The sequence below is a fragment of the Nesoenas mayeri genome, assembly GCF_963082525.1.
Source record: "Nesoenas mayeri genome assembly, chromosome: 1".
Taxonomy (NCBI): Eukaryota; Metazoa; Chordata; class Aves; order Columbiformes; family Columbidae; genus Nesoenas; species Nesoenas mayeri.
In genome coordinates this window covers 132,979,634-133,006,652 of record NC_137541.1, presented here as the reverse complement: position 1 = coordinate 133,006,652, position 27,019 = coordinate 132,979,634, and the positions used below count along the sequence as shown (strand labels likewise).

General features: G+C 36.7%; 1 protein-coding gene across 1 annotated transcript in view; it reads right to left on the bottom strand.

Moving 5' to 3' along the window:
• Positions 1-572: 572 nt before the first annotated feature.
• GBE1 (1,4-alpha-glucan branching enzyme 1) overlaps positions 573-27,019 on the bottom strand; it is a 159,113-nt gene continuing 132,666 nt past the window's right edge. The window contains exons 13-16 of the mRNA XM_080363483.1: positions 24,628-24,812; positions 23,375-23,486; positions 13,174-13,325; positions 573-688 (exon numbers count right to left, since the gene is read on the bottom strand). Of these exons, the coding sequence (XP_080219609.1) occupies positions 632-688; positions 13,174-13,325; positions 23,375-23,486; positions 24,628-24,812 (506 nt within the window). The 3' untranslated portion in view covers positions 573-631. The remainder of the gene's footprint in view (positions 689-13,173; positions 13,326-23,374; positions 23,487-24,627; positions 24,813-27,019) is intronic.

The following is a 27,019-nucleotide window of genomic DNA, read 5'->3' as shown; positions in this document are numbered from 1 at the left end:
TGATGTTCAGCTTTTTTGTGTAATTTTAATTATATAAAAATGGCAAAGTACAATAATCTCAGAGGACCTTCTCATCCATTTGTATAAATATTTCTAATTCCATGTTGGACTTTAGTGAAGAAGAGGAGCCTCAAATTAGGTCCCACAAACCATTAAGGCTGCCTTTTAGTCAAAAACTCGTGTTTTATTTACGCAAACTACTTACTTTTAGTAAGAAGCATTAATACATAATGAACGTTTTAATTCACTATCAAAAAAGAGGATTACTAGAAATTACAAACTTTAAAGCAGGGTCACTCTTGTTATTCCTGACAAAATTCTGTAAACAACAATTCGAGAATACCTGCTGCGTTGCAATATCTTAAGTGTAATTTTGTACTACTAGAACTACAAAACAAACATTTTGCTTTCTGTCTCTTTTGTAAAATTTCCTCAAAAGAGGTTCTAGCAAGTCATGAGCTCTGCAATTATATATTAATATTAAAATTAACCTTACATTTTAAACACCTAATATTACTATACTCAGTTTCAGAAAGCTTCCTTAGATCAAGTTTTGTTATACTTAGTACTAGGTACAACGTATCAGTGCTTCTTCTACGACTTGCTTCTTCAGAGATAGTTATAGAGAACTTCATTTTTGGATATCCACATTGTAAAGCACAATAGCCACTCTGCTTGGAATGTACACCTAGTAAAAACATGACAAGAACAAAAATAGCTGAAAAAAACATCAACCTCACAATTTCTAAATAACAGTATGAGAAAGAATACACATGAAATATTTTAACTGTTAACAATTTGTAATTTGTGCAATGCTGTTGGTCATATTAATCCCATTTGAAGAGTGATTATCAGCTGTTTAGTCCCCAGCACTTGATTTATGCAAGATACATAAAAGTTTAAAAGACAGCTGCATTGCAATCGCTCTCTTTTTATTTTTTTTTTTCTTTTTCTTTTTTTTTTAATCTTACATCAATAGATCTTCAAGTGGGTACCAGTAGAGGGCATCATCTGACTTACAATGTCCATTTTCAAAAACCTGCGGACATCTAGGCCAATAGACTGTACAATGATAAATTACAAAGTTTCACAACACCCTTCTGCTGTGAATTAAAGTTGCCTCAAGGTCTGTGATGTCATTTCATACAGGTAAGTACCAGCAATATGACACAGCAATGTATTCTTCCCACTCTTGGCATCTGTGGAGTTTCAATGTTTGAGCAATAAAACTCACTCTCAAAATTAGACAGACTCAAAATTAACCATTAAATTACTGCATTTTTCTGGGCCTTTATTGCTGAATACCATGAAAAAAATCAAAGTTATATAATCAAAAGACTCCTCATAGGGCACAAAAGAACTTGCAGTGATATATTTTACATGACATTACTTCCAAACAGAGCTGAGTCACAACCTGAAAACAAGACAGATATGTACTACCTACCAATTACCTTGATATATGGTATTCCATCAATTGTCAAGTGTATGAATGTGTGTGTTGAAAAAGTCAATAAAAATGCAATTATAAAAGGTAACATAAGATTGAAGATTATCTGCCTCATTCTGACAACATCCTCTCTTAGGCCATCCTCCATCCTTGTGGAATGTCTAATATGCTGCAATTTTAACTACACTATCTGCTAACTAGAGCCTCATGACATGAAATGCTTTCATAGTTTTCAAAATGGAATAAAGCAATAAAGCAAAAAGCTTTACGAAAAGGAGGAAAAGGAAAAGAACAGCTGATCTTCATTGAACCAGATGGAACTATGTCCAATGCTTCTTCAAAGACAGCAAACATAATGATTTCCACTAAGGTTTCAGTGATAAATAGCTTCTACAAATCTGTGCAGGAGTGGAAATACTTAATGAAGTCAACTAGCTCAGAATGTACAGGTAAAGGAGAGGTTTTAAAATTGTGTATGGAGAAATTCAGTGTTCTGAGTTTGTTTGATGAGGTGAGAAGGGAGAAGGAACACACAAAACTAATTTTTCTAAGAAAGAATGTGCAGAAGTTACTTCAGTGAAAGGAACAAAAATTACCATTACCACAGGACACAACAATTCTCAATTATATTCTGGTCAATAATATGTCAGGTCCTAGGAGGAGTTAATTAGCTCAGTTCCTTTAAAGTCAATTTACATCAGCTCAGAATCTAAGAGTAATGTGGAAGCATCCCAATTAATTGCCAATCATAATTTAAAAACTGGTTTTAAGCACAATTTAAGAACTTGGGCAAATTACTGTATTTAGGCTGATGAGAGAGATGTTTTCTGTTTACCACAAGGAGGTACAACTGCCAGTTTCTTACTATAGTACAGATTTTTTCCCTATCTGGGCAAATTAACCATGTGTTTTAGTGTTTTTTGTCTTGGTGAGCTTCTTGGTAAATCATCGAAATGACAAATACGAGATTATCTCCTAATCTTATCAATTTATTTCACAGGTCAGTGTAACCACCTTTAAAGCAAGAAGTAAAAAAAAAAATAAGGCATGAACAATGAATGAATATTATTTATTATCTTATTAATTATTAAATAGATATATTAATTATTTATTCCACTGCCTAGATTTTCTCACCTCCATTCCTTCCTCTTCTGACATCCTGAACCAAAGAATCATAGAATAATTTGGGTTGGAATGGACCTTAAAGATCATCACATTCCAGCCCCTCCTGCCTTAGGCAGGGACACCTTCCACTAGACAAGGCTGCTCAAAGCCCCATCCAACCTGGCATTGAATCCTTTCAGGGATGAGGCACCCAAGACTTCTCTGGGTAGACGTTCCAGTGTTTTACCATGCTCACAGTGAAGAATTTCTTCGTTATATCTAAGCTAAATTTCCCCCCTTTCAGTTTAAAGCCACTACCCTTTGTCCTCTTATCACTACATGCCCTTGCAAAAAGTCCCTCTCCAGCTTTCTTGTAGGCCCCCTTTAGGTATTGGAAGGCTGCTATAAAGTCTCCATGGAGCCTTCTCTTTTCCAGCCTGAACCACCCCAACCCTCTCAGTCTGTCTTCACAGAAGTATTCCAGACCTCTGATCATCTTGGTGGCCTCCTCTGGACCTGATTCAACAGGTCCCTGTCATTCTTATGTTTGCTGTCCCAGAGTTGGATGTGGTACTACATGTAGGGTCTCACCAGAGCAGAGAGGTGAGAATCACCTCCCTTGACCTGCGGGTCATGCTTGTTGTGATGCAGCCCAGGATAACGTTGGCCTTCTGGGATACAAGTGCACATTACCAGCTTATGTTGAGCTTCTCATCAACCAGCACCTCCAATTCTCTCCTCAGGTCTGCTCTCAATACATAAAAATATGGACAATCCTTAGCTAAACGCTAATTAATTAGTAAAATTATACATATTTTAATTGATATTTCTATTTATTTTAGATTAAGAACTCTGCTTGCATATATTTTAATCCATTGTTGTGATTCATATCAAAACACATACATACAGCACTTAATATTCTAGAAATAAATGTGCAATAGCATACAATAAAAGGCTTACATCCCATACACTGAAACAGCCACGTTTCTACTGTATTAGTCAGTTCTATCTTCCTTAAATACTGAAAAAAATGGCACATGCAGTTCTTTTCGCATTTCCTAGGTAAACACCATGGATATTACCTCCCTCCCCCCTTTTTTCTGTCTTTAAGTTATAGTTATTTAGGTCCAAATTATTTAAAAAAATCTAAAAAAATTCCAACACACTGAAATACATTAATGAAGACATCTGTTCTGACACGTTATGATATAAATCCATGACAAACTGCATTCCATTCCACCTAGATTCCAGCATAACCCCAGTCCTTTTCAGTTGGGCTGCTACTCAGCAATTTGGTTTCTAATCTTTACTGACGCATGAGATTCCTCTGCAGAATTTTTCTTCATTAATTTTTATGAAGTTTCTGTTGGCTAAATCTTCAAATTTATCGAGATGTGTCTGGAGTGGACCTCTAACAGTCAATTTATCACTCACTCTAATTCAGTGTCATCTACAAATCTGCTGAGGGTATGCTCTATCTCACCATTCCAGTCACTGCTGAAGAGTCCATAATAGTATCAGCCCCAGCAGCAATTCCTATAGGACACTCTCCTTGATACCAGTTGACAGCTGGACACTGAGCCTGTGATTACTAGAACTGCAGGAGCCCAGCCAGTTTTTAACCCACCTAACAATCTTATCCAGTTCTTATTTCCTCAGCTCCTAGGTAAGAATGCTGTAGGAGACAAAGCTGAAAATCTTACTGCATTGACTGTAGCAACCTCATGCACACAGCTAGAGTAATTTAACCACAAAAAGCAATCAGGCTAAGCATGCATGGTTTGCTTTCGCTAAGTCTGGGTTGGCTTTCTGGTTGACCCATATGGTATATCCCACTTGTTTGGATACAGATTCCAAGGAGGTGGTCCATGACCTCTCAAGGGACTGAGCGGAGAGGCTGACTGTCCTGCAGATCTCTCAGCCTTCTTTTTTGCTTTTACTGCAGACTTTAAGTTGTCAGAAATTTCCCCTGACTGCTATGATGGTCAACAGCCTTGCAATTACATCATCCAAATATTTTCAAACCTCTGGGTGTGTCCCATTTATCCAGCATCTTTAAGGTATCCCTAACCTATTGCTCTGCTACTGCTACTTCCTTTTCAGTATTGTATTGGCACACTGCTCTTAGAGTCCAAGGTAAAAAAAGGCACTGACTCCTCCTGTACTCTCCACAATGCCCATCACAAGTTTGACTCCTCGCATCATCAAGGCACTTGTACTTATTCTTAAACATTTTTGCTATTAGTACACTTGCAGAATCACCTTCTTGACACTCTCCATTATCTCCAGCTAGTTTTTATATATATCTAGTACGTGGCCTGAGATATATATCTATAGATAGACAAGTATAGTAAAAGTATATAGAGATGTCCTGATTAAACGATCATAGAAAACCTATGTATTCATCAGTAAAAGACATTATCAGAGATATGTCTTTTCTGATGTTTTTCTGTACCCTAGGAGAAGAGTCTAAGAAGTTTATTCAAACGCTTTTCCTCTCATATACTGTTGCTGAACTATATGCTTCCAGTTACCAGCTTCAGTTCTACTGATCCCTGCTCTTCTAACCTGCTTCTTTCTGAACACAAGTTTTATCACATTTGCATCTCCTTCACTATTTCACAAGGCTCACTTGATGAACATGGACAGAATGGGCTCATCCATGTTGGAAGGGGCCCCAGAAGGCCCAAACTCCCCGCTGAAGCACTTGTGAACAGCAGCAGCTATAAGGAGAAATCTCATCTTACATATTTTGGGAGAGGATGACAATACACAGTGACCTCCAAATGTATCTAAAAACCCAGAAGCAATAAGTTCTGCAAATGACAACTGCTACATTCAGATCTGTCAGACTAGATTCAGTACCAGGTGCAAGCACAACTGAAATTGTCTGGAACTGCAATGAACTACTCTTCATCCCACTTTCAGGGCTGGAAAAAACCAAGCCCTAAAAATCATTTCAAGGTCATTTTGCAACAGATGGGAGAATTACTGGAACTCAGAGCTAGACCAGGCACTGCAGAAAAATATTTGATAGCGCATATCGCAGCTGGTAGATGCAGAAGGCAATGTCACAAGTGTCTCTGCCAACATTTTCTGAAACTTTTAATTAAAATGGGGGCTTTAGACAATCTCATGTCTCTGTATCAAGTACTAATTGTCAGACACTGACACTATTCTGAAATTAAAATTAACTATCAACAAATAAAATAAATTATAGCTTTTGCTTTCTGACTATAATTCGCTATACAAAACCTCAGACACTTTGGGCTTCATTTTGCTAGATATTGCATATGACAAAGAAGGTATGCTTAAGATAATGTGAAGTTCTGCCTTCCAATTTGTTTTTCAATCTACAGCTGTACAGCATGAATATGCAGAAATCATTTCTCAGACCGTCTTGCTTTATTTATGCAAAATAAGTCTATACACTGCACAGGCTGTATCTCAGCATTTCTCCTCTATTATCTTCTGCACTCTTTCTTCATGTTAAGAAAGAATACTTTAAACAGACAACAAAAACCCCCTGGCAAACACAAACAAGTAGACTGAAAAATAAGATAGACAAATGAAAATTGCTAACAGAATAACTTTGGAATTACTGTGCTTGCTTGTGGGTTTAAATAAACAAATTTGTAAGTCTTAATCATCAACGGGTAAAACTAACAAAAGACTGTGCTGGTGTTGAAGTCTTACTGATTCCCATAGTTAAACCAGCTTATTTCCTAACTACAGATATCCTTTCATACAATCTGTGTATGTGTGCATGTCTGGGGTGAAAACAGTTAAAGACTACATCAGTCCTCTAAAATTCAATATACAAATTCTTATCATGAGGGTTATTCAAATGAGTATCTTCAAAGATAAGGTCACTAAAAGCTTTGAGGTTATTTCAATTTATATGAGTATTTTAATTCGTCAATAGACTCAAGCAAGCAGGAAGTTGAACTTTGACACTGAATAGTATACATTAAGGTCAAGGTTAAAAACCCAACCCAGTAAATAAGGATATTATTAAAACAAACTATATCATTTCAGTTTAATTTAATGTGAAAAGATTATATGAGTGGATGCTAAAAATAGAGAATCAGAAAAAACCAGTATTGGGGACAGGGGGAAAGGAATACTTGACATCTATTTATTTTTTAGCTAATTGGAAAGAACTACGGAAAAAGTAAATCGATAAAAGCTGAAATAAAAACCGAAAAATGTTAAACAATTATATTTCTCAATCAACTGCATACTAATTTGCCAATGACACAACATACTCTGCAATATTCCATTTAGCCTGCTTATTACTCAGTTGTGTTGGTACATGAAGTATCAAAGTATAGGCCTCGCTGTTTTCATATAAATCCCAACTTCTGATGTGGTATAAAAATAATGAAGTTACTAGGACACACATTTATATCTAGTTTCATTGCACAGTTAAATTCAGTCAAGTCAGATGCCTCAGAAAAGACTGACAGAACTTTTTGAATTATGAGTTATTAAGAATGGTTCTTTTTCTACCCTCCTGCCCCAAATTTATGTTTAACATCCAGTTAACACAACCAAGTATGTTATCAACAAATGACTTTGCAGGATCTGACGGGAGGTGAAATCTGTGTGCAGCACTTAATTGACATCTTGCAAAGAGATAACAAGACATAAGCAAAACTAAAAGTTTATAGAAGCATTGAAAAAGAAGAACTTTTATAAAACAGACCTCAAAAAAGGATTAGGAGAATATCACAGTGAAGACATGAACAGAAATAAATAAAACTGTGGTAAAAAGAGCCTATTTTTACAACGATAAGTGGCTAGCAGCTTGTTATTAGGAAATCTGATTATGTGGAAAGTTATGTACATTTCATATATTTGTTAACAATCCAGAAGAAAGCAAGCAGTGAAATGGAAAAATTGGGTTATAATCATTATTTAAATCAGTCATATTACAAAGGACATTTTTTTTCTGTATTTCTCTTTGGAGTTTTCAAGGTGTATCTCATGATTTTGAAATCTGGCTGTCTACAGCACTAATAAACAAACCTGAGTCATCATCTGCTCATCAACAAAATGTTACAGTGAAATGCCATGCAGTGCTTACAAAGTTTCCTCTTCATCCAGGGCTCTTTGCTCCAGGAATTTCATATCTCCCTTCTTCTCATTTTAGAATGTTGCTTTGGATATTTCTTTTATTAGATGATTTTCTAGAATGAATCATGTCACACCTAATCTTCTATTTTTGTAACACATTTGTGCACTATTTAAGCTTGACTTGAGCAGCAGAATTATTGCATGTGATTCCATTTTTTTCGTAGCCCTCTGGGCATGTTTTGACCACTGTGTTTATTTACACACCTTGAGGGAGGTGCATCTGCCATGAAAATATATTTATTCAAAGTTTGTGGTGGAGGAGGAACTAAAATGTTTAAGACTTAAGTCTCATGCATTATGTAAAGAGAATAAGATAATTGTTAAATGGCAGGAAAAGAACCTTTATGTGTTTGAGATGGCATCATATGTTTTTTGAAAATAAATTTGCAGGGAAGACTTCTACTTGGATTTTAGAAATTTCAACTAAGATGAAAGCAACTCCAAAGGATAAGTGATTACCCAATAATTGGGATGTAAATTACTATTTAAAATAAAACATCACTGTTCTATTGTAAAATAGTAGCTGGAAGTATTTACTGTAACTTTTGTTCTTTCTTGGAGTTCTATCTTGCAGAATTTAGTCAGGTTTTCCATATTTTTTCCCCCAATTACTTTTACTTGGTGTCCTTTTACTAGTATGTTACCTCTATGCAGTACTTGTGGCATCGTCTGGGCTGTTGGCTGAAGTTGGTCTGTGAATTGGACTGCTGAAGGACATAAAAGAAAGTTAACGTGACCCATGCTGTTACGTGTCTTTCTGACCCAGAAGTGCCATTGCCATGCCACAGTTTATGTTGCAAAAGTGCAGTTGCTGCTTTGCTTGTCACATGCCTTGTCTTCCACATGCTCCTAGCAAATTGCATCTCCACATTTTGTTGCATTTTTTCTGCCTTGAATGACTTGCACTCACCAGCTAAGATTCCAGATGTGAAAAATACATTCCAAATTACAGTTAATTGGCTTGCAAAAGTTCAGTTAGTGCTAGGTAATTAAGATGCTCTCCAATCACCAAAGCAAGGTATTTGAGTTAGACACACATAGCAAGAATTCCAGAAGCGTTAATTTGCTACGTAACCTTCAGGAATGAAATCTTACAGTCTTAGTTTATTTGTGTTCAAATGAGCATAGATACTTACCCACACTACAAGGGCATTATCACATACATATGCTTATTAAAAAAAAAAAAGTTCCCAAGATCCTTTACACCAACCATGATGAAAGCACAAGAATTCTTTCACATCATGAAACTATTTTAAAAGAAGCAAATGATAGAAATGGCAATACCTTGCATACAATGAAAAGGGGTAGGTGTGAGTGAGACAGACATATTAAAACTGACAATCATTCTATCATTCTCAGGAGTTTAGATCTCATGACAGATGTTAAGATATGACTCTAGAAATTGATTTTGCCATTCTGCCATGGAAGAGGAGTGGCCCACACAAATCAGTGCAGAGACTCCATTTTTGTAGCCTGTTAAGATTACAAGTGTAATTTATTTAGAGGTGTTTATGTGTACAGATACACCTCTGTACAGAGATATGCACCGGTTCACCCATGTGTATGTTTTGGATATCAAAAATCTAGTCAGCAATATAAACAGTTGCAGAACTTTTTCAGTGACCTCTGCCTTAATTCATGTCCTTTTTGAATCTTATTCTGCTGTGCTTGTGAACATATACACAGCGTATACATATGTGAATATACGAATGGGAAATGCGTACATATGTATACATATAAAGGATGGAGAAAAAGACAGTTTAAAATTATTAATTGTGCTAAGTGATAACAAGGAGGGTCTGGTCGAAGCAGTAAAGGTTGAGGGCTGCCTGGGTTGCAGTGACCACGAGATGATGGAGTTCAGCATCTTGTGTGGCAGGAACAGGATAGCAAGCAGAATTGCAACCCTGGACTTAGCAGGGCTAACTTTGGCCTTTTCAAGCAGTTGCTGGGGAAAATCCCTTGGGCAAGACTGCTTGAAGGTAAAGAGGCCCAAGATAGCTGGATTGCATTCAGAGATTGCTTCTTCCACGCTCAGGATCAGAGCATCCCCACACGTAGGAAGTCAAGGAAGGGAGCCAGGAGGCCTGTGTGGTTGAATAGGTTGAATCTGTTGGGTATGCTCAAGCAGAAGAGGCGAGTTTACAGGTCATGGAAGCAGGGGCTGGCCACTTGGGAGGAATATAAGGCTGTTGCTAGAGGATGTAGGAAGGCAGCTAGGATAGCCAAGGCCTCCTTAGAATTCACAGTATCACAGTATCACAGTATGTTTGGGATTGGAAGGGACCTCAAAAGATCATCTAGTCCAATCCCCCTGCTGGAGCAGGAACGCCTAGGTGAGGTTGCACAGGAACATGTCCAGGTGGGTCTTGAATGTCTCCAGAGAAGGAGACTCCACAACCCCCCTGGGCAGCCTGTTCCAGTGCTCTGTCACCCTTACTGAGAAGAAGTTTTTTCTCAAATTTAAGTGGAACCTCTTGTGTTCCAGCTTGATCCCATTACCCCTTGTCCTATCATTGTTTGCCAATGAGAAGAGCCTGGCTCCATCCTCATGGCACTCACCCTTTATATATTTATAAACATTAATAAGGTCACCCCTCAGTCTCCTCTTCTCCAAACTAAAGAGACCCAACTCCCTCAGCCTTTCCTCATAAGGGAGGTGCTCCACTCCCTTAATCATCTTGGTTGCCCTACGCTGGACCCTCTCCAGCAGTTCCCTGTCCTTCTTGAACTGAGGGGCCCAGAACTGGACACAATATTCCAGATGGGGTCTCACCAGGGCAGAGTAGAGGGGAAGGAGGACCTCTCTTGATCTACTAACCACCCCCCTTCTAATACATCCCAGGATGCCATTGGCCTTCCTGGCCACAAGGGCACAGTGCTGGCTCATGGTCATCCTGTTGTTCACCAGGATCCCCAGGTCCCTTTCCCCTACACTGCTCTCTAATATGTAATTTCCCAATCGATACTGGAACCTGGCGAGAGGGGTCAAGGACAGCAAAAAGAACTTTTTCAAATACATAGCAGATAAAACTAATGCCAGAGGCAATGTAGGCCCACTGATGAATGGGGTGGGTGCCATGGTGGCAGAAGATACAGAGAAGGCAGAATTACTGAATGTCTTCTTTGTCTCTGTCTACTCTGCTGGAGGCTGTCCTGGGGACCCCTGTACCCCTGAGACCCCAGATGAAGCCAGGTCAATGGAGGAGTTTGCTTTAGTCAATGAGGACTGGGTTAGGGAGCAATTAAATAGTCTGGACATCCATAAATCCATGGGTCCAGATGGGATGCATCCGTGGGTGCTGAGGAAGCTGGCCAAAGTAATTGCTAGATGACTCTCCATCATCTTTGCCAAGTCTTGGGAAATGGGAGAGGTGCCCGAGGATTGGAGGAAAGCAAATGTCACTCCAGTCTTCAAAACGGGCAAGAAGGAAGACCCGGGTAATTATAGACCGGTCAGCCTCACCTCCATCCCTGGGAAAGTAATGGAACAGCTTATCCTTGGTGCCATCTCAAGATATATCAAGGATGAGAAGATTATTAGGGGCAGTCAGCATGGCTTTACCAAGGGTAAGTTCTGCTTGACCAACCTCATAGCCTTTTATGAGAATGTAACAAGGTGGATGGATGATGGCAGAGCGGTGGATGTGGTCTACCTTGACTTCAGTAAAGCCTTTGACACAGTCTCCCACAGCATTCTCACAGCTAAGTTGAGGAGGTGTGGTCTAGACAATAGAGTAGTGAGGCGGGTTGCAAACTGGCTTAAGGAGAGAAGCCAGAGGGTGGTAGTCAGTGGTGCGGAGTCTAGTTGGAGGCCTGTATCTAGTGGAGTGCCTCAGGGGTCAGTACTGGGGCCAATATTTATTATTCAATATATTCATTAACGATTTGGACAAGGGAGCTGAGTGTACTATCAGCAAGTTTGCTGATGACACTAAGCTGGGAGGAGTGGCTGACACACCAGAAGGCTGTGCTGCCATCCAGCAGGACCTGGACAGGCTGGAGTGTTGGGTGGGGAATAACCTGATGAAATTTAACAAGGGAAAGTGTCGAGTCCTGCATCTGGGCAGGAACAACCCCAGGTTCTGGTATAGGTTGGGAAATTACATATTAGAGAGCAGTGTAGGGGAAAGGGACCTGGGGGTCCTGGTGGACAACAGGATGACCATGAGCCAGCACTGTGCCCTTGTGGCCAGGCAGGCCAATGGCATCCTGGGGTGTATTACAAGAGGGGTGGTTAGTAGATCGTGAGAGGTTCTCCTTCCCCTCTATTCCATCCTGGTGAGACCACATCTAGAATATTGTGTCCAGTTCTGGGCCCCTCAGTTCAAGAAGGACAGGGAACTGCTAGAGAGAGTCCAGCGCAGGGCAAAGATGATTAAGGGAGTGGAGCACCTCCCTTATGAAGAAAGGCTGAGGGAGCTGGGTCTCTTTAGTTTGGAGAAGAGGAGACGGAGGGGTGACCTTATTAATGTTTATAAATATATAAAGGGTGAGTGCCATAAGGATGGAGCCAGGCTCTTTTCGGTGGTAAACAATGATAGGACAAGGGCTAATGGGATCAAGCTGGAACACAAGAGGTTTCACTTAAATTTAAGAAGAAACTACTTCTCAGTGAGGGTGCCAGAGCACTGGAACAGGCTGCCCAGGGGGGTTGTGGAGTCTCCTTCCCTGGAGACATTTAAAACCCACCTGGACATGTTCCTGTGCGACCTCACCTAGGCGTTCCTGCTCCAGCAGGGGGATTGGACTAGATGATCTTTTGAGGTCCCTTCCAATCCCAAACATACTGTGAAACTGTGATATTAAGAGTAATGAAGGAAGGTAGAGTTTTTATTAGTCACTATCTCAGTTAACAGAAATTGTATACAAGCATATGCCTCCCACTTCATCTTAAATGGTTTGTGGGAAAGTCTTTATCCATTATTCATATCACTTTAGGACCGGAAATTCTTGAAATTCTTGATGTGAATAGTAATCTGTTCCATTTTGCAAGGTTTTTCTGTAAACTGATGAGGAAAAAGCCCATCGGCAAATGCATGATTTGCTTTAATTCGTGTTTGTGGAGCTAAGCAAATGATTTTAAGAAAGCGATGCAAGATTTAGTTTCCATAGAGCTTTAAATCACAAAGCAAGCATGAAGATGGAGTTTCTCAGACATGAAAATAAAGGAAATGATGATATTCAAAATGACAATTCAAAAGCACAGTAGAAGGTTTTCATGCATGTTGGCAAGGAAAGTTGTGTGCCATACACTGGAAGAGTGCATGCAAATTTAAATGTAGTGTCAAAAGAGAAAAATCAGTTAACATTATAGGTCATAACCAAATCATAACATTGTCATCTCTACTATATTCATACAAAAGCTAATTTCAGAAAATAAATCCCCTCCCCCTCCCCCCTCCTCCGCCAAATACTCCTTATTCCCAAAGAATTTTAAGTTACTCAGATGAAAGTAGAATGAAAAAGAAAATCTTACTTACCATAAGTGAATTAGGTCGATAATTGTGAGGATATTCTTCAGAGAAGTACTCTGTACTGTGGTCCAGCCTTTGATGCCCTCCATATTCTTCAGCATCAGAATCCAGAAGGATTTTATACTTAAAAATCACTGTTAAGGAACTATTCCAAATTGCTATTAAATGAGAAATAAATGAAAGCAAAAAAACCCTAGAACTGCTGCAACATGATTCATCCTAATTTACTGACTATAAAGAAAAAGAAATAAAAATCTAAGAAAAATTAAGAGTGGAAAAATATACAGAACATATAGAATGTATGACATTTTGCCTTGAAAATTTCATCTTCGCATAGTGACTCCTAGTAAAGAACATACCTTCCAGCTCAAGTTTCTAGTATTACAGTAGATATACATAGCACTTTATGTGATGAAGTAGACGAAAAATGTACTGCTAAACAAAATGAGTGGATTTTAATTGCATTTAAGAAGTTACATAACTATGAATGTCAAAATCAATCAGTGTTTTGCAATATTTGACAGTCCGTCAGAATCTGATCAAGTGTTAATGAGAAAAGCACATAATTTTACAGGAAAAAAGAAAAAAAAAACCACACCACAATTCCTTTGAGAATTTTCAGAAAACAGTTTGAACTATAATAGCAGAGAGGAACAAAAGAAAGCTTATATTTAATAGAAGACCTTTTAATAGACAAACATTCTAACTGCAGTTGTTAAAACTGAGTGAATTATTTAACAAAGTCTAACAATGAGGTAGAATACCTGTACAGACACTTAAAAGGATTCAAACAGACCTAGCAAAAAAATAAAAGATAAAAAAACACTGAAAGAAGAAAATATAAGGAAAATATAAGGGAATGAATGGGGAAATAAAGACCTAACATATATTCTAAGTCAGTGTCGTCTTATTTGGAACAAAAACAAATGGATTGTTTAAATTTTACAATTATTTCAGTACCCTTGAATTTCTTGTTTCAACATAATTAAAACACCTTTTTTTTTTCCTCTTCAAGTTACAACAGAAAGCAAATCAATCTCCACTCCTCAAAACATACAGAGAGGTAAATAACAGTTCTCTATAATCCACAATCTGCTTCCTTCATTTTAAACCATGGCAGAATCTTACTTTGCTAAAGCTTGTATTTAATAAGATTAGGGAAGAGTGAAGCAACACTCTTTCAAGTCAGCAGTTCTTGAACTGCTCTTGGGCTTCTGTGTTTGCTGAACCTTTTGAAAAAAGGCCTGCTCAAAAATCTAAGGATTTTGATATTAACAGATTTGATTTAAGTATTTTTAAATTATTCTCTTTCTATTAGATGAGTTTAGGAAATTTTCTAACCGCGAGTCTTACTGATTTAAATTGCTAGCAACAAGAAAGACTGAAGCATGACATAACACAAAAAGTAGCCTGGAAACAACTGCAAATATTTCAGTATGGAAGATTGCACAGTTGTTTTTTTTTTCCTGTAGGAAGACAAAGAATAAAAATACATGCACGTGGGGAAAAAAGCAAAGCTGTAAATTAGCTACCAAATCACTAATGTTAAGTTATCTCTTCCCCACAAGTATGTGCAGCAAAATGAGAGAAAGGTCCAGTACTGTCAAGCTAAGTGTTGATTTCTAGAGTGCAGGTGCTCAAAAGGAGAAACAGCAGATCACCACATCCACTGGCAAAATCTTTGTGTTTCTTACAAAAATTATACTTCACCAGCTTTAGTTCTCAATGCCTTATATGTGCACAACCTACACACCTTCCCCGTCTTTTATTTTATACACACGTTCAAATTACTACTTACTTGTTGTCATGTACACATACAAAAATACAAACCACATCTTCTAGTTACTCACTCCCGTGCCCTTTCAAACCGAGCATCAGCAACGACTGCTGCTGTTCCACTGTATATTTTATTAACATGGCAGGGGAATGTCTCCCTCAAGCACTTCATTCTTTGCTTCTGTGATCTACACTACACATTAAATTTAATAATTTATCAATGTTGCTGAAAGCCCTGACATCTCTAATGATTCTTTTAAAACTATTTACAGCAAACACACTGTTACGGCTATGTTAATTTTAAAATAATTTGTCCTATTTCTTTAATCCAGGCTATAAAAGTTTGTCTAGCGATGCTCTCTAGCAATACAAAGTTAATATAACTGCCTTTCCACACCTCACAACATGGCATATTTGGCATAAAAGCTGTCAACCAGATCCTGAATAATGGAGTCAAAAAGAATGTTCATAACTTCATGAATTTGATATTTCTCAGGGAAAAGTAACTAGTTTGGTAAACACGCCCATTTGCCTTCCAACTTAAACCTCACAGAAAAGACTCTTTTCACATTTCAGAATTTTATGAGTATCTAGGTTTTTGAAGACGACTTTCATGAAAACATTCAACAACAGTTGTGCATTTTAATTAAGCACATAATAGAAGTATTTTCTTTTGCAGGGGGCCCTCTTTTCTTTTAGTGACAGAGTGCTGGAAATACTAACCCGTACTCTGACTGAAAAAAGCCTGATTTCTACTCAGTTTGATGCTCTAACTGAATTTCCTAACCACTACAGTGGAGAACGGCAGTAAAAACAATGAACTCTTGTATTGGTAGAGCTGGAAATAGGCTGTCATTATCTACCACATCAATTACTAAATTACTATGCTTTTATGATGTTTTGAAATACATATTTTAAAGCAATTTTTTAATTCAATCTTATGCATCTGTAATGACACATAAAACACCACTAAGTAAACTCAAATTATAAAATAGGATAATTCGTGTTTTGCTCTTCAGCCCTTAATATTGATAAAAGAATACAAGTGTTATCTGGGGGCATGATGGTCCAAGCATAACTAAAAGCTTTGCAGAAGAGCAAATAAAATTTCTACTTATCAGTTGTATAACAATGTAGGGCTTATGGAGTGTTTATAAAGAAACTACTCTTTTCTGTATGGTCTCCTTTGACTCACATAAACATCTATCACATATCAAATAACATTCAAATAATATTAAGGACCTTGGGTCCTTTGTACTATATATATTACCTATATGGGAGGTTACCCATCAGATTAGAAAGTCAGGATACAACTGAGCAACACTGAACATGGAAGGGCAACCAACCAAACAAAAAGACTACATGTGGTCCCAATGGTTTCACCTCCATCTTTTCATAATCTGTTTTAAAATCAAGATTAGTAACTGTTAGTTTTGATTTTATTGTACAATGAAATGTTTAAGCACCCGTACTTCTGCTTCTCCTGTACTTTCCGAGTATCCCCCTAGAGTACGACTATGCATGTAAATTTTTATTTTCTTTTTAACTCCTTTGTAAGTCAGCTCTCTTATTTTATTTTATTTTATTTTATTTTTTTTTTGGCTGCATTTCTCAATATAAAAAGAATACCTAAAAAAATATTTCACTTTTATGCCTTGCTACCATTTCTTGGCTAAAAGCAAAAGGAGGTGGTTTGGGCAATACTGATGGGACAAAGACAAAAGTACAGACCAAAAAGGATTAAAAAAAATGTGCTGAAACACTGAATTTCTGTATGTCTATAGAGACTTTCAGAAAGTGAATTTAGACTAGAAAGACAGAAGTGTATGGACAACAGAAAACATGGAAACGCTTCTGAAAAGCTTTTGATCCTTTAAGCGGTCTTGGGATCAGCCGTCTGTCCTGAACCAGTTACAGTGGCAATGACAGTAACACTGGGATGATCCCAGGCCTAATCCAGCTGGAAATCATAACCATATGACAAGATTAAATTTACTCGTTCTCATAACATCTCCATGGATTAAAAGATTTACTGACAAAAGTAACAGCTAAGGTACACCTGGATGCTGTGTTTATGTTGTCCAGAGAAAGCTTTGGGTGGTTTTTGGTTTTGTTTTGTTTTTGGTTTTTTTTTCGTGTAAACTAAACAACTTTCCCATAAAGACTTTTTCAATGTTTCCTAAGGGAAATCCTTTACAGAAGTAGCTACAGTATATATGCTGTTATAGCTGCACACAGCATACAAAAGACTTTCTCTTCAGCAGCCCATATTTTATTAGATGGTTTCATGTATCTATTTATTGTCCAAAATATATTAGTAAAAGCTGTACAAAAAGCAAGAAATATTTAAGTAGGGGATTTGAAGAATGCAGGAAAAAAAAAAAAAATCCCTCTCCACCCCTAGCATGATATTCATTTTAGATTTTGAAGAAAAAAAGGCTCCAGCATTCCTTTAACAACAGGCAGTTTGCATTATCCACATGAGATCTTATCCTACACTTTACAGGAAAAGACAGATCTTTAAATATGGAGAAAGAGAAAAAAGGAAATAAAATTTCTTAGGGAGAAATTTTAAAGATTCTGTATCAATTTTGACCAAGCACTCTAATCCAGAAATAGATATTACAGGAAGGCTTTCCTTTATAAGCTATAAAGTAGGAGACTAAAAGAAAACAATATTTTTCCTCAATGATTTACAGTGCTTTGTAATACCAAAGTGCTGAAAAACTGTATCATTATTGAAACAAAACACTGAATTAAGACAATTCAAGCACTGTTGAAGGAAGCATAAAAAAAATAAACCCCAAAATCCAAATTTGAAAATGTACTAAACCATTTTAAAATCAACATATCTTCCTAGATGTTCTATGTATCACCTTCTAGAAATTAAAAATACATATACACTGGTAAAAGCAGTATGTTTTCAGGTCTTATCTTTTGTAAAAACATTAAGAAGTGGTAGTGACAGTAGAACACACAAATAAAATGCTGGAGCAACCAGTCACTCTAATTTTAAAGTATTGGTCACTGTAGTTGCCAAACCAAGGCTGACTCCATCTGATGCTGAGTGTTAAACTGCTTCTTAGTAAGTATATTAGCTATATAAACAGTGATGGCATAAGATAAGAACTACGAAATTAAGACTTCAATGCTCTGCATGTATTTTGACAAATACAACCCTCACACTCTGAGAAGACTTTTTTGCCCATCTTAGATGAAAGTCTCTTTATTCTTGTTTTAGCAACTAGCATACAAGCAGCCGACATCTGAATCAGCTTCAATATTGTAATAAATGGATTCTCAGAGGTCAGGCTTGGTAAACTGGCAAAGCGATGCAGAATAACACACCAGCATTTAACAGCTGAATATAGAAGTCTTTCCAACCTTGCTCATTAAAAAGAGTCACTCTAAGTCAACAATGTAGAAGACTACAAATTACTCAGGAGCAACCCTTATAATGTGTGGATTAGAAACTTGTCATTAACGCACCAATATTTCCTTGTATCACTTTCATTTGCGAAATTAAACACAAAAATTGTTTGTTTGTTTTGTTGCTTTGTTTGCTTTTAAGGACTTTTGCAGTTCAAAATTGGCAAGAAGACAAGGCAAAATATGAAGTTCACAGATCTAAGTTTCGTATTTTAATTGAAGCCTTCACAGTTATCAAGAGGCATCAGAAGCGCAAGTGTCCTTAAATATACCAGTAAAATACTTATTACCTTAAATTACATATTTTCTTTACTTAGCACATTTTTCTCCTTTTTCTAGGTACAACCAAAGACTCCAATATGTAAGATATCATGCTAATTTTCTCTAGGTGAGAAATCAGAAGAGAAATCCTCCCTGGCTTCACTTTGAGAATCTATTATATTCCCTAGGTAGGGCTCTCTGTGTATCTGTTCACCTTGAAGATGCTATCCAGAGTTATTCTAAATTAATAATAATAATAATAATAATAATAATAATAAAGCATTAATTCAATTCAAGGTAGTTCACAGAATGAGTTAATTCACCATCTGTTTCCTTGAAACTGAAAATGACTGCACACAGAATTAGAGATACAATGTATATTCAATTGTAATGCTTTAAAAGTGCCATTTTGTTGACCATGACTTATCCCTTGAATGGTTAGACACAGATATTGAACTGGGAGTGAAGAGGCTGAGTCACAGAACAGATGCTTACATTTTGTGGTACAGCTGCCAGGCAGAATGAAAACACACACTGAACTCCCCTCTACTCCATACGTTCAGTGGATTCGCATGTTCAATGTGACAGACTAGGGGAATCAGAAGATGCGTCTACCTTACTACTTAAGATAGCTCTGGGCCTACACTCTTGGAATGATTCTCCTTCCCATCATCCCTTACCATGCTTTGGTCATGGTTCAGGGCCTGCACCACCACTCTGGGCAACCTGTTCCAACACTTGATGTCAGCACTATGGCCAAGCTTCTCTTAGGAAAGGCAAGATTTCTGCTACAAGGCCTATAGCTAGAAAAGTAGTAAGACGACTTCAATAATCCCCATCTCCATTGAATACTCCAGTTCAGATTTTAGTTCAGATTTACCGGCACCATGATCTACATTTTCCCAACAGCAAAAGATAACCTGGTAGGGAATCCCATTCATTGTCTGTTTTTCAGAAGTATGTTGAAAAGCTGTTGGGAAAAGTGCCCAGATGGAGAAGTCACCAGGATGACAGTGACAATGATATATGACTTTCATGTACAAAGGTACTTGCTAGTCTGAGAAATCAAAGGCAACAGTAATGAGCCAGGGCCAAATGAATATATCCACTGTACAGAAAGCAAGAACAGATAAGCTGCCTGGCAGCAATTTTCATTGCCAAAATACTATTTATAAAATAAAAGAAGATATCCTGGTGACAAGTAAAGACAAGAAACAAACATTAAAAAAAAAAAAAAAAAGCCAGGCACACCAACAGCTATAGAACCAATGATCACTATTCTCAAGGTGGATCGAAAGAAAGCAAAAGGATACCTAAGACCAGTAATTTTTCAAAGAAAAATCGATTTTGTAAAAAACAAGCTATGGGCACAAGCATAATTCATGAATTATTAATATGCACACAGAACAAGAAATCAATATGGCTAATTAATGAACTTTTAATTTACTTCATATCCTAGAAAGAAGCCTAGAGAAAGTGGAAACAAAGTTTTCAAGCCAGGTACAAAAGAATATAAAGACAATAATACAAAAACTATGGAGACAAAAAAATATGCAATCAAGACACATTAAAGAAAACAAGAAAGCAGTCATTAAATGCCCCATAGACAAAGGGAAGATGAAAGTACAGCTGCAAGGCTTGTAAAGAGCCTGAAGTGGTTAGGCCCTTTTGTTTTTAATAATCCTTGAATTTCACTGAAAAAACAGGTAACTAGCATTATTAAATTCAAGAAGAAGAGTACCTCTGTTCCTCTTCTCCACACACTCCTAATTTTGAAGGAGACTAATGGGTCAACCTGCAATTGAGTAAAAGCAGATCAGAGAGTATTTGGGTGAATTGCCTAATTAAATTAAACATCGTAGCCTGATGAACTTCAGCTCAGGATATTTAGAAGATAGTTGAAGTCATTTAGCACTCAGCTCATGGCACAGTACTGAGAAGGAAGGAAGGCTCTGTACCTTTTTGCTTCAACCAAACATGGATGCTTTTTGCTTAAATCAATAGTAAATTTAGAGGTATGTAAATCCATATTGGTTCATAATCATGAACGTAAAATGCTGATTTACTTTTGTGTCAAGACAACAAGCCTTGTTAAAAAAAGGTTGGGGGTGGGGGGAGGAGGTGAAATATCTACATAAAGTTTTATTTTAATGAGACTTCCAACACTGCAGAAAAAATGTTTAACAAAATAGGGTGTGGGATCTTAGGGAATCAAAAGGAGCTATTTCTAAATCTTTAACCCCCTTTCCTGTTCTTTCTCCCTTCTTTTAGCCATGTTCCTTTTGAAAAGAGGAAAGAAGGTTTCCATATTGATTTTTTTACTGCAGATAGGCCTTGAATTCAACCACTAACTCACAGAAAGGTTTGGTCAATATTAAAAAAAAAGGAAACTTATGAATGGTTTTCCCTGTTAACATTCAAAATTCTGCCTACAACCAGAGAACTATACAGCTGATCTAGATGTTAATTATTCACCTATCTCTAAAATGAAGCAAATTAGGCAGAAACAATTTTTTAGCTCAAGCTGCCTGTTTCTCATGAAAAAGCTTCTGAAAGCATAATTTATGAAGTAAAATTCCAGCATGAGCATAGAAATGTTTTCCTGTTTCCTTCACATAACAAAACAGAAATGCGGCACTAGCATATACCGCTCCAATAGTTACACAGCCTCACAGTGCTGGAAACCTGTGTCTTTTCCCACGCAGATCGAACACGCATTCCCACATTAGTATGCTGTATTTCTTTTACACACCTATTAACCTGAATGTACCAACTTCCTTGATAGAATTTGGCATTTGGCTGCTCCTAAATCAAGTCCTTTGTCTCCACATGCCAAATACCCCGTGAATTCTAACAGGCAGGGACAGTTGCATATCGGCACTTCAAAGCATCTTGCAAAGCGGCATCTTTGCCTTCAGCAATTGCACGCCAGTGACTCATTCCAGTGACCTTATTTGCTCATTAGAAGCTCCAGGTGCAGGTTGCAAATGTCAGAGAGCCGGAGTTAATGGTTTTTGAAAAAAAGTGTACTTTTGCAGCATTTTGATGACTGTATTTGTGACACTTCAGGTCTCATCTAGCTATTTGCTTATGGACAGCTCTGACTTCAAATGTATTTATTCATCCTAAATTCATGCCAAAAATAAGTGTACGACCCTGGTATTCATTCGCTGTAGCATTACAACACTTTAATACATTATACCATGTAAAAATGACAATATTTGTAACAAAGTAACCATTTCTTCCCATTACAGTTTTTTACTGCTTGCACTTTAGGAATGTGTGACAGCATGAAATGTTGAGATACAAAAATAAAGGTAAGCCAGTAGCAATTCCTATTTCTCAGCAACATTTATGGACTTCCACGCTCACATATAAGTTAAGGTCTCAGTCCTCGAATGTCTCACACTAGAGTACACCACCTAAGGAGAAGAAGCAGTAGAATGGAGCAACCCAATGTCAAGAGAAATAAGTCAAAAGACTGCAGTATAGCCTTCAAGCTGGCTGTGACTCTCCATATAACTTTTGACTGGCATATAACTTTTTCTTGCTAGAAAAAGACTTTCCAAACCAAGTGGGACCAGAAGGACTCCAATGTCTACTGATTACTGCTTCTTTTATAAAAGTACAATAAGGTTTGCTATGACAACAGCCTACAAAAAAAGAACACCTGAAAGAAGAATGGGTATTTTCTACGAGATCAGAACAGAGGAAAAACTACAACATTGCTGGCTAGAGAAGCAGGAAGTTCTGTATCTTTTAACATACCTGGTGACATACCTGAGAAACTATATATGACAACGGTGGATGGCTGAAGCCATCCACTTCATAAAGGCAAATTTAAAGACAAGTTTTACATGCACTGATTTGACTAATTCAATTAATTAAGCAAACAAACCTAGGCAGTGAAAGGATCATCACATTCTCCACAATTCCCAATATCATTCAGATAAATTCTTTATTGCAAAGAATTTAATATATTATAGTAATTTGCTTTTCAGGTTTATTCAGTAACTGCCTCCAAGTATCAAATTAAAAATCCACCCATTCTAAAAAAACCCTAAACAGAATAATAATTTGTTCTTAAGTATTCCTGCTTCATGTTTAACTTCCAAAATGATAATAAAGAATTCCTTTAAGTGGAGAAGTTATTCTAAAGATTTAATATCACATGTGACCACATTTCCTAGTTATAAGACACGGTTTTTAAAAAATCTCAGGTTGAAAGTTTCCATTACAAAACTATATATATAATTCATGTCTCCAATTGCAGGACAAGAGTTAGAAAGAAAACAAGTAAACATTAAAACACCCAACATACTTAAAAAATACAGATGATAAAACTCAGCCTGCAGGATATTTGCAAGGAAGAAGAAAGGATGCGGAAAGCAAGAATAGGAAGGTAGTAGTTGTTGTTAAGTTGGGGATATGTTTCATACATAATTCCAAAAAACAAGACATCACAAGGAAATTTTAACATGTCATCTTTAAATTGCTATTTTAACCTTTGTGTTCTATAACATGGTCTCTTACAAATAAGGCAAGTTTCCAAATTATTTCTTTGCTGTACACTAAGAATTAAAGTAAAATTACGCTGTTGACAAATATATGGTTTCTTACCTTTTAACTACAGTTTGCATTCATGTTAGAAAAAAAGAAATAAAACTAGTTTTCAACTTCTAGAGCTTTTCTGTACAAGCAAAGCAGTAAAGAAAAGGATATTTTCCTGGAATTTCAATACCCACTCTGTAGTCCACGTAACTTTGATACGGATGGAAGTTGAAAATAAAAATGAGACCTGCTCTCTCAAATGCTATGACTTTATTGGATTCATGCTTTTCACTCACATAGGCCTAGGAAATAAAAAAATAAAAAAACAGTAAAATATTGAACTTCTAACTGAAACAAAAAAAAGAAAGAAAACAACTGTGTCTATACCTTATTTCAAGTAAAATCATCGAAGATAGCAACACAGAATAGGGCTTTTACATGCAAATTGAAATTGCTTACCTATGTAATGTCATATAAAATTTTTGATTACTAAACTGTGCTTAACATTTTATAAGTCAATGCAAAATTAAAGAGATAGAAGCATGTTAGGTATAGAGCACTTGAAAAACTCTTGCTCAAAGATTTTTAACTTTTTTTTTTTAATCACACTTTCCTTTAGCAAGAAATGGATTCCTTTTATGAAACCAAATTTTCAGTCTACTTGTTATAGGGATCTGCCTCATGCCTACTGTTAGTAGTTTAGCAAATGAAGCACTGGATATGTTTTTTTGTTTGTTTTTAAAGATCTGTGTGAGAAATAGCTTTGATAAGCCACATTAAACTGCTACACATACCACCTTTGTTCTATTTGCTAAAGTCATCCATTAAAAAAAAACATCTTTAAAGTGGATCATGACTAGTATGACATAATTATTATAATTTATTGGTGTTTCATTAAGTAGCTTTGATAGGAAGTGCAGTGCAAAATTTGGGTAAAAAAGGCAAATACAAAAGTGACAGGCTGAATATATGCTTAACTTACACTATAGTGTATTTTCTCACTAACAGACCAATTATTTATATAAAGTAAACTGTCAGAGCAATTTACATTTTCCCAAAGCAATCCCTCTACTGGATTACAGATAATTTTATATTTTATTTATTTTTATTTTTTATTCATTAAAATATATATTTATTATATCTTTATATTTATTTATATTCCAGATAATTTTGAATTATCCAGTCTGTAGTTACTAAACAAGAATAGCAAAAATAATAGGAAAAGAGCTTGCTATGAAGCTAAAAGGAAACTTCCAGACTTCTATTATCTGTGGAAGACATTCAAGTGACATGTTTTGACAACCTGAAATACACGGTGGGGCAGTATGCAGTGCATAATAAAGTGCTATTTAAAATTTCTGCATGCAAATTTGGTATTGTTGTTATTCTGAACATGCACCCAACTGGTGACTAAAAACTTAACATTTAGTATATACAGCTTACCGGGGGAGATGCAAGCCAGCCAAATCTTTCTTCCAATTTATTCATGTCTCTATCAAATGCATTTAGGAACCTATAGCGAAGAAGATGATCCTCAGTAAGATTAAACTGTCTTCTGGCATAGTGGTAGCTCTCATTATTCCCTTTTCTGGGGAAGTCAAGCCATTCTGGATGTCCAAATTCATTACCTGTATTTAAAAACATTAACGTTCTGTGAAATCACATGTTAAATTTACACTAACCGTAGAAGTAAAACACATTAAAGTATAATTCCTTTCTACAAGTCTTAAATCCTCAATAATAATATTCCATATATAAATGGATCATTTTATTACTAAAACATCTCTCAGAACCTTCATGCTTGCTAACAGGTTTGTTTGGCCAATAAAACTACCAGAGCAAAATATCCATGGACTCCAGGGGAAGTATCAAGTCGTGAATGAATTATAACCTCCATGCTATTAACATCATGCCATGCTTAAAAATTTCTCATTGCTCTTAATAAGAGCAACAGAAATTCAGTCAACCAAGATACATTTAGAGTCGCTATGAAACCTAAAAACATCACTTTAACAGTAGAAATCCATTGGTTTATAGCATTTAACAGAAATCAGTGCTACCACTCACATAACTACAGAGACAGAAATCTCAAATTCTATCAGTTAAACTTCAAACAATCAAAAGATCAGTTGGATGCACTTTGACCATTTTTTTTGTTTCCACTTTTTATCCTGGCTATAAATACTTTCATCATTTTTTTCCAGTGTTATAGCTACAACTATTAAAAAAGATGACCTGCATCTTGGTTTCTCACGTACTAGAAAAATTCAAAAAGACATCCTAGCACAAGTAGCAGGTTAGATTACAGAGAGTAAGGCAAAATTCTTAATGATGATGTATTCAGTATTTGATACTGAAAACAAATGATTTAAGGGGTGCAACCACTCCAGGATTTAACAACAATATGTGTCAATTCAGTCATCTTGCAAGGGGAGCTCCTTTTCCAAACACAGCACTCAGTGTCACAAGCAGGAGACACACAATTCCAGATGGGATGAAACATGTTTTAGCTCTGGGTTCCCTTGTGTACCCACTGATTCAGGTCCCTTTGCGCATGCATAAACACCATTGTATTTCAATTAGTTTTTCCACAGCAGTAACACTTCACAAGTTTGCCTGTCTTATCCTGATTATCTATCCCACACAACTACTGTATGGACTGTACTTTAAGACAAGGGATTGGTTTATTCAGACTTGGATCACACTCCATTGAAAAAGAAGGAAAGAAGTTGTAATTTCATCAAGAAAAAGCATAGCTTCTCTTACATAGAATCTCCAAAGCAAATCTCCCTGTCAAAGCTAAAGATTTGCAGCAACACCTCATTTGGGACTCAGTATTTTGAATGACTTCCATGTATTCAGAGTTGTCTGGTTTTATATACTGCCACTATTAGAGTTTGAGACAAATCCAGATGGACTCAATGGCTCTACCTTGTGCTAGAAACCTGCTGCCTAGCAGATTCTCAGTCATTTTGGACTATTCATTTTACACAGGTTTAAAATGCGTTAAGTACCTTGAAAGTTTAAAACACACATTTCAAAGCCTATGACAGTTGATTCACCAGAAACATTTTAGAGATTACACGTAACACCTACTCACCATAAAACACAGACAACAAGCAGTGTACCTGGAAATATGTATGGGAAGTAATATGATCAAATTTGTGAGAATTTCTATTTAAAAAAAAAAAAAAAAAAAAAAAGATCCTAACAAGCAGTTACTCAGGTTTTGTCAATAAACTGGAGCTTTGTGGGCAGAGCAGGGCAAGGATGCTGAGAGAAGGTAAGCAGTGTTTTCTGGACGGACACCCCGTGTGTGCAGCCACCATCTGCTGTCTTACATGGCCTGTGCTGCCTGCAAGGCCAGAGGATACGGTCAGCAGTGACAAGCTATGAATTTAGATTTTCAAAGTTATTTTCATGTATTTCCATGCTTCACAGGAACAAAGAAATGAACAGAGAATAATAGATAAAGGCTGCGTATATATTTAGGAGAATCCTTCACAGTGGTATCCATTTTATAAATGAACTGACAAGTTGTAAATTAAATTTCCCGTTCAAAAGCTAAGCCACCAAATTTCATATTCAGCTCAAAACCGGAGACAAATACAAAAGGATCAGAATCACAGCAGGACTTTGAAAATGACCTTGAAATAATGCTGGACTGAGCTCTTAAACTGTGCTAACAATACGGTACAGAAAATGAGGAAAGATATTGCTACAAAACAGACACTGTATCTAACCAAATTCAATATTCTCTTAAGAGCTGGGCAAGGTATTACTTTCTTTTGTGATCTGCGCACTATTGAAAAGATAGACTACATAAGATACCTCG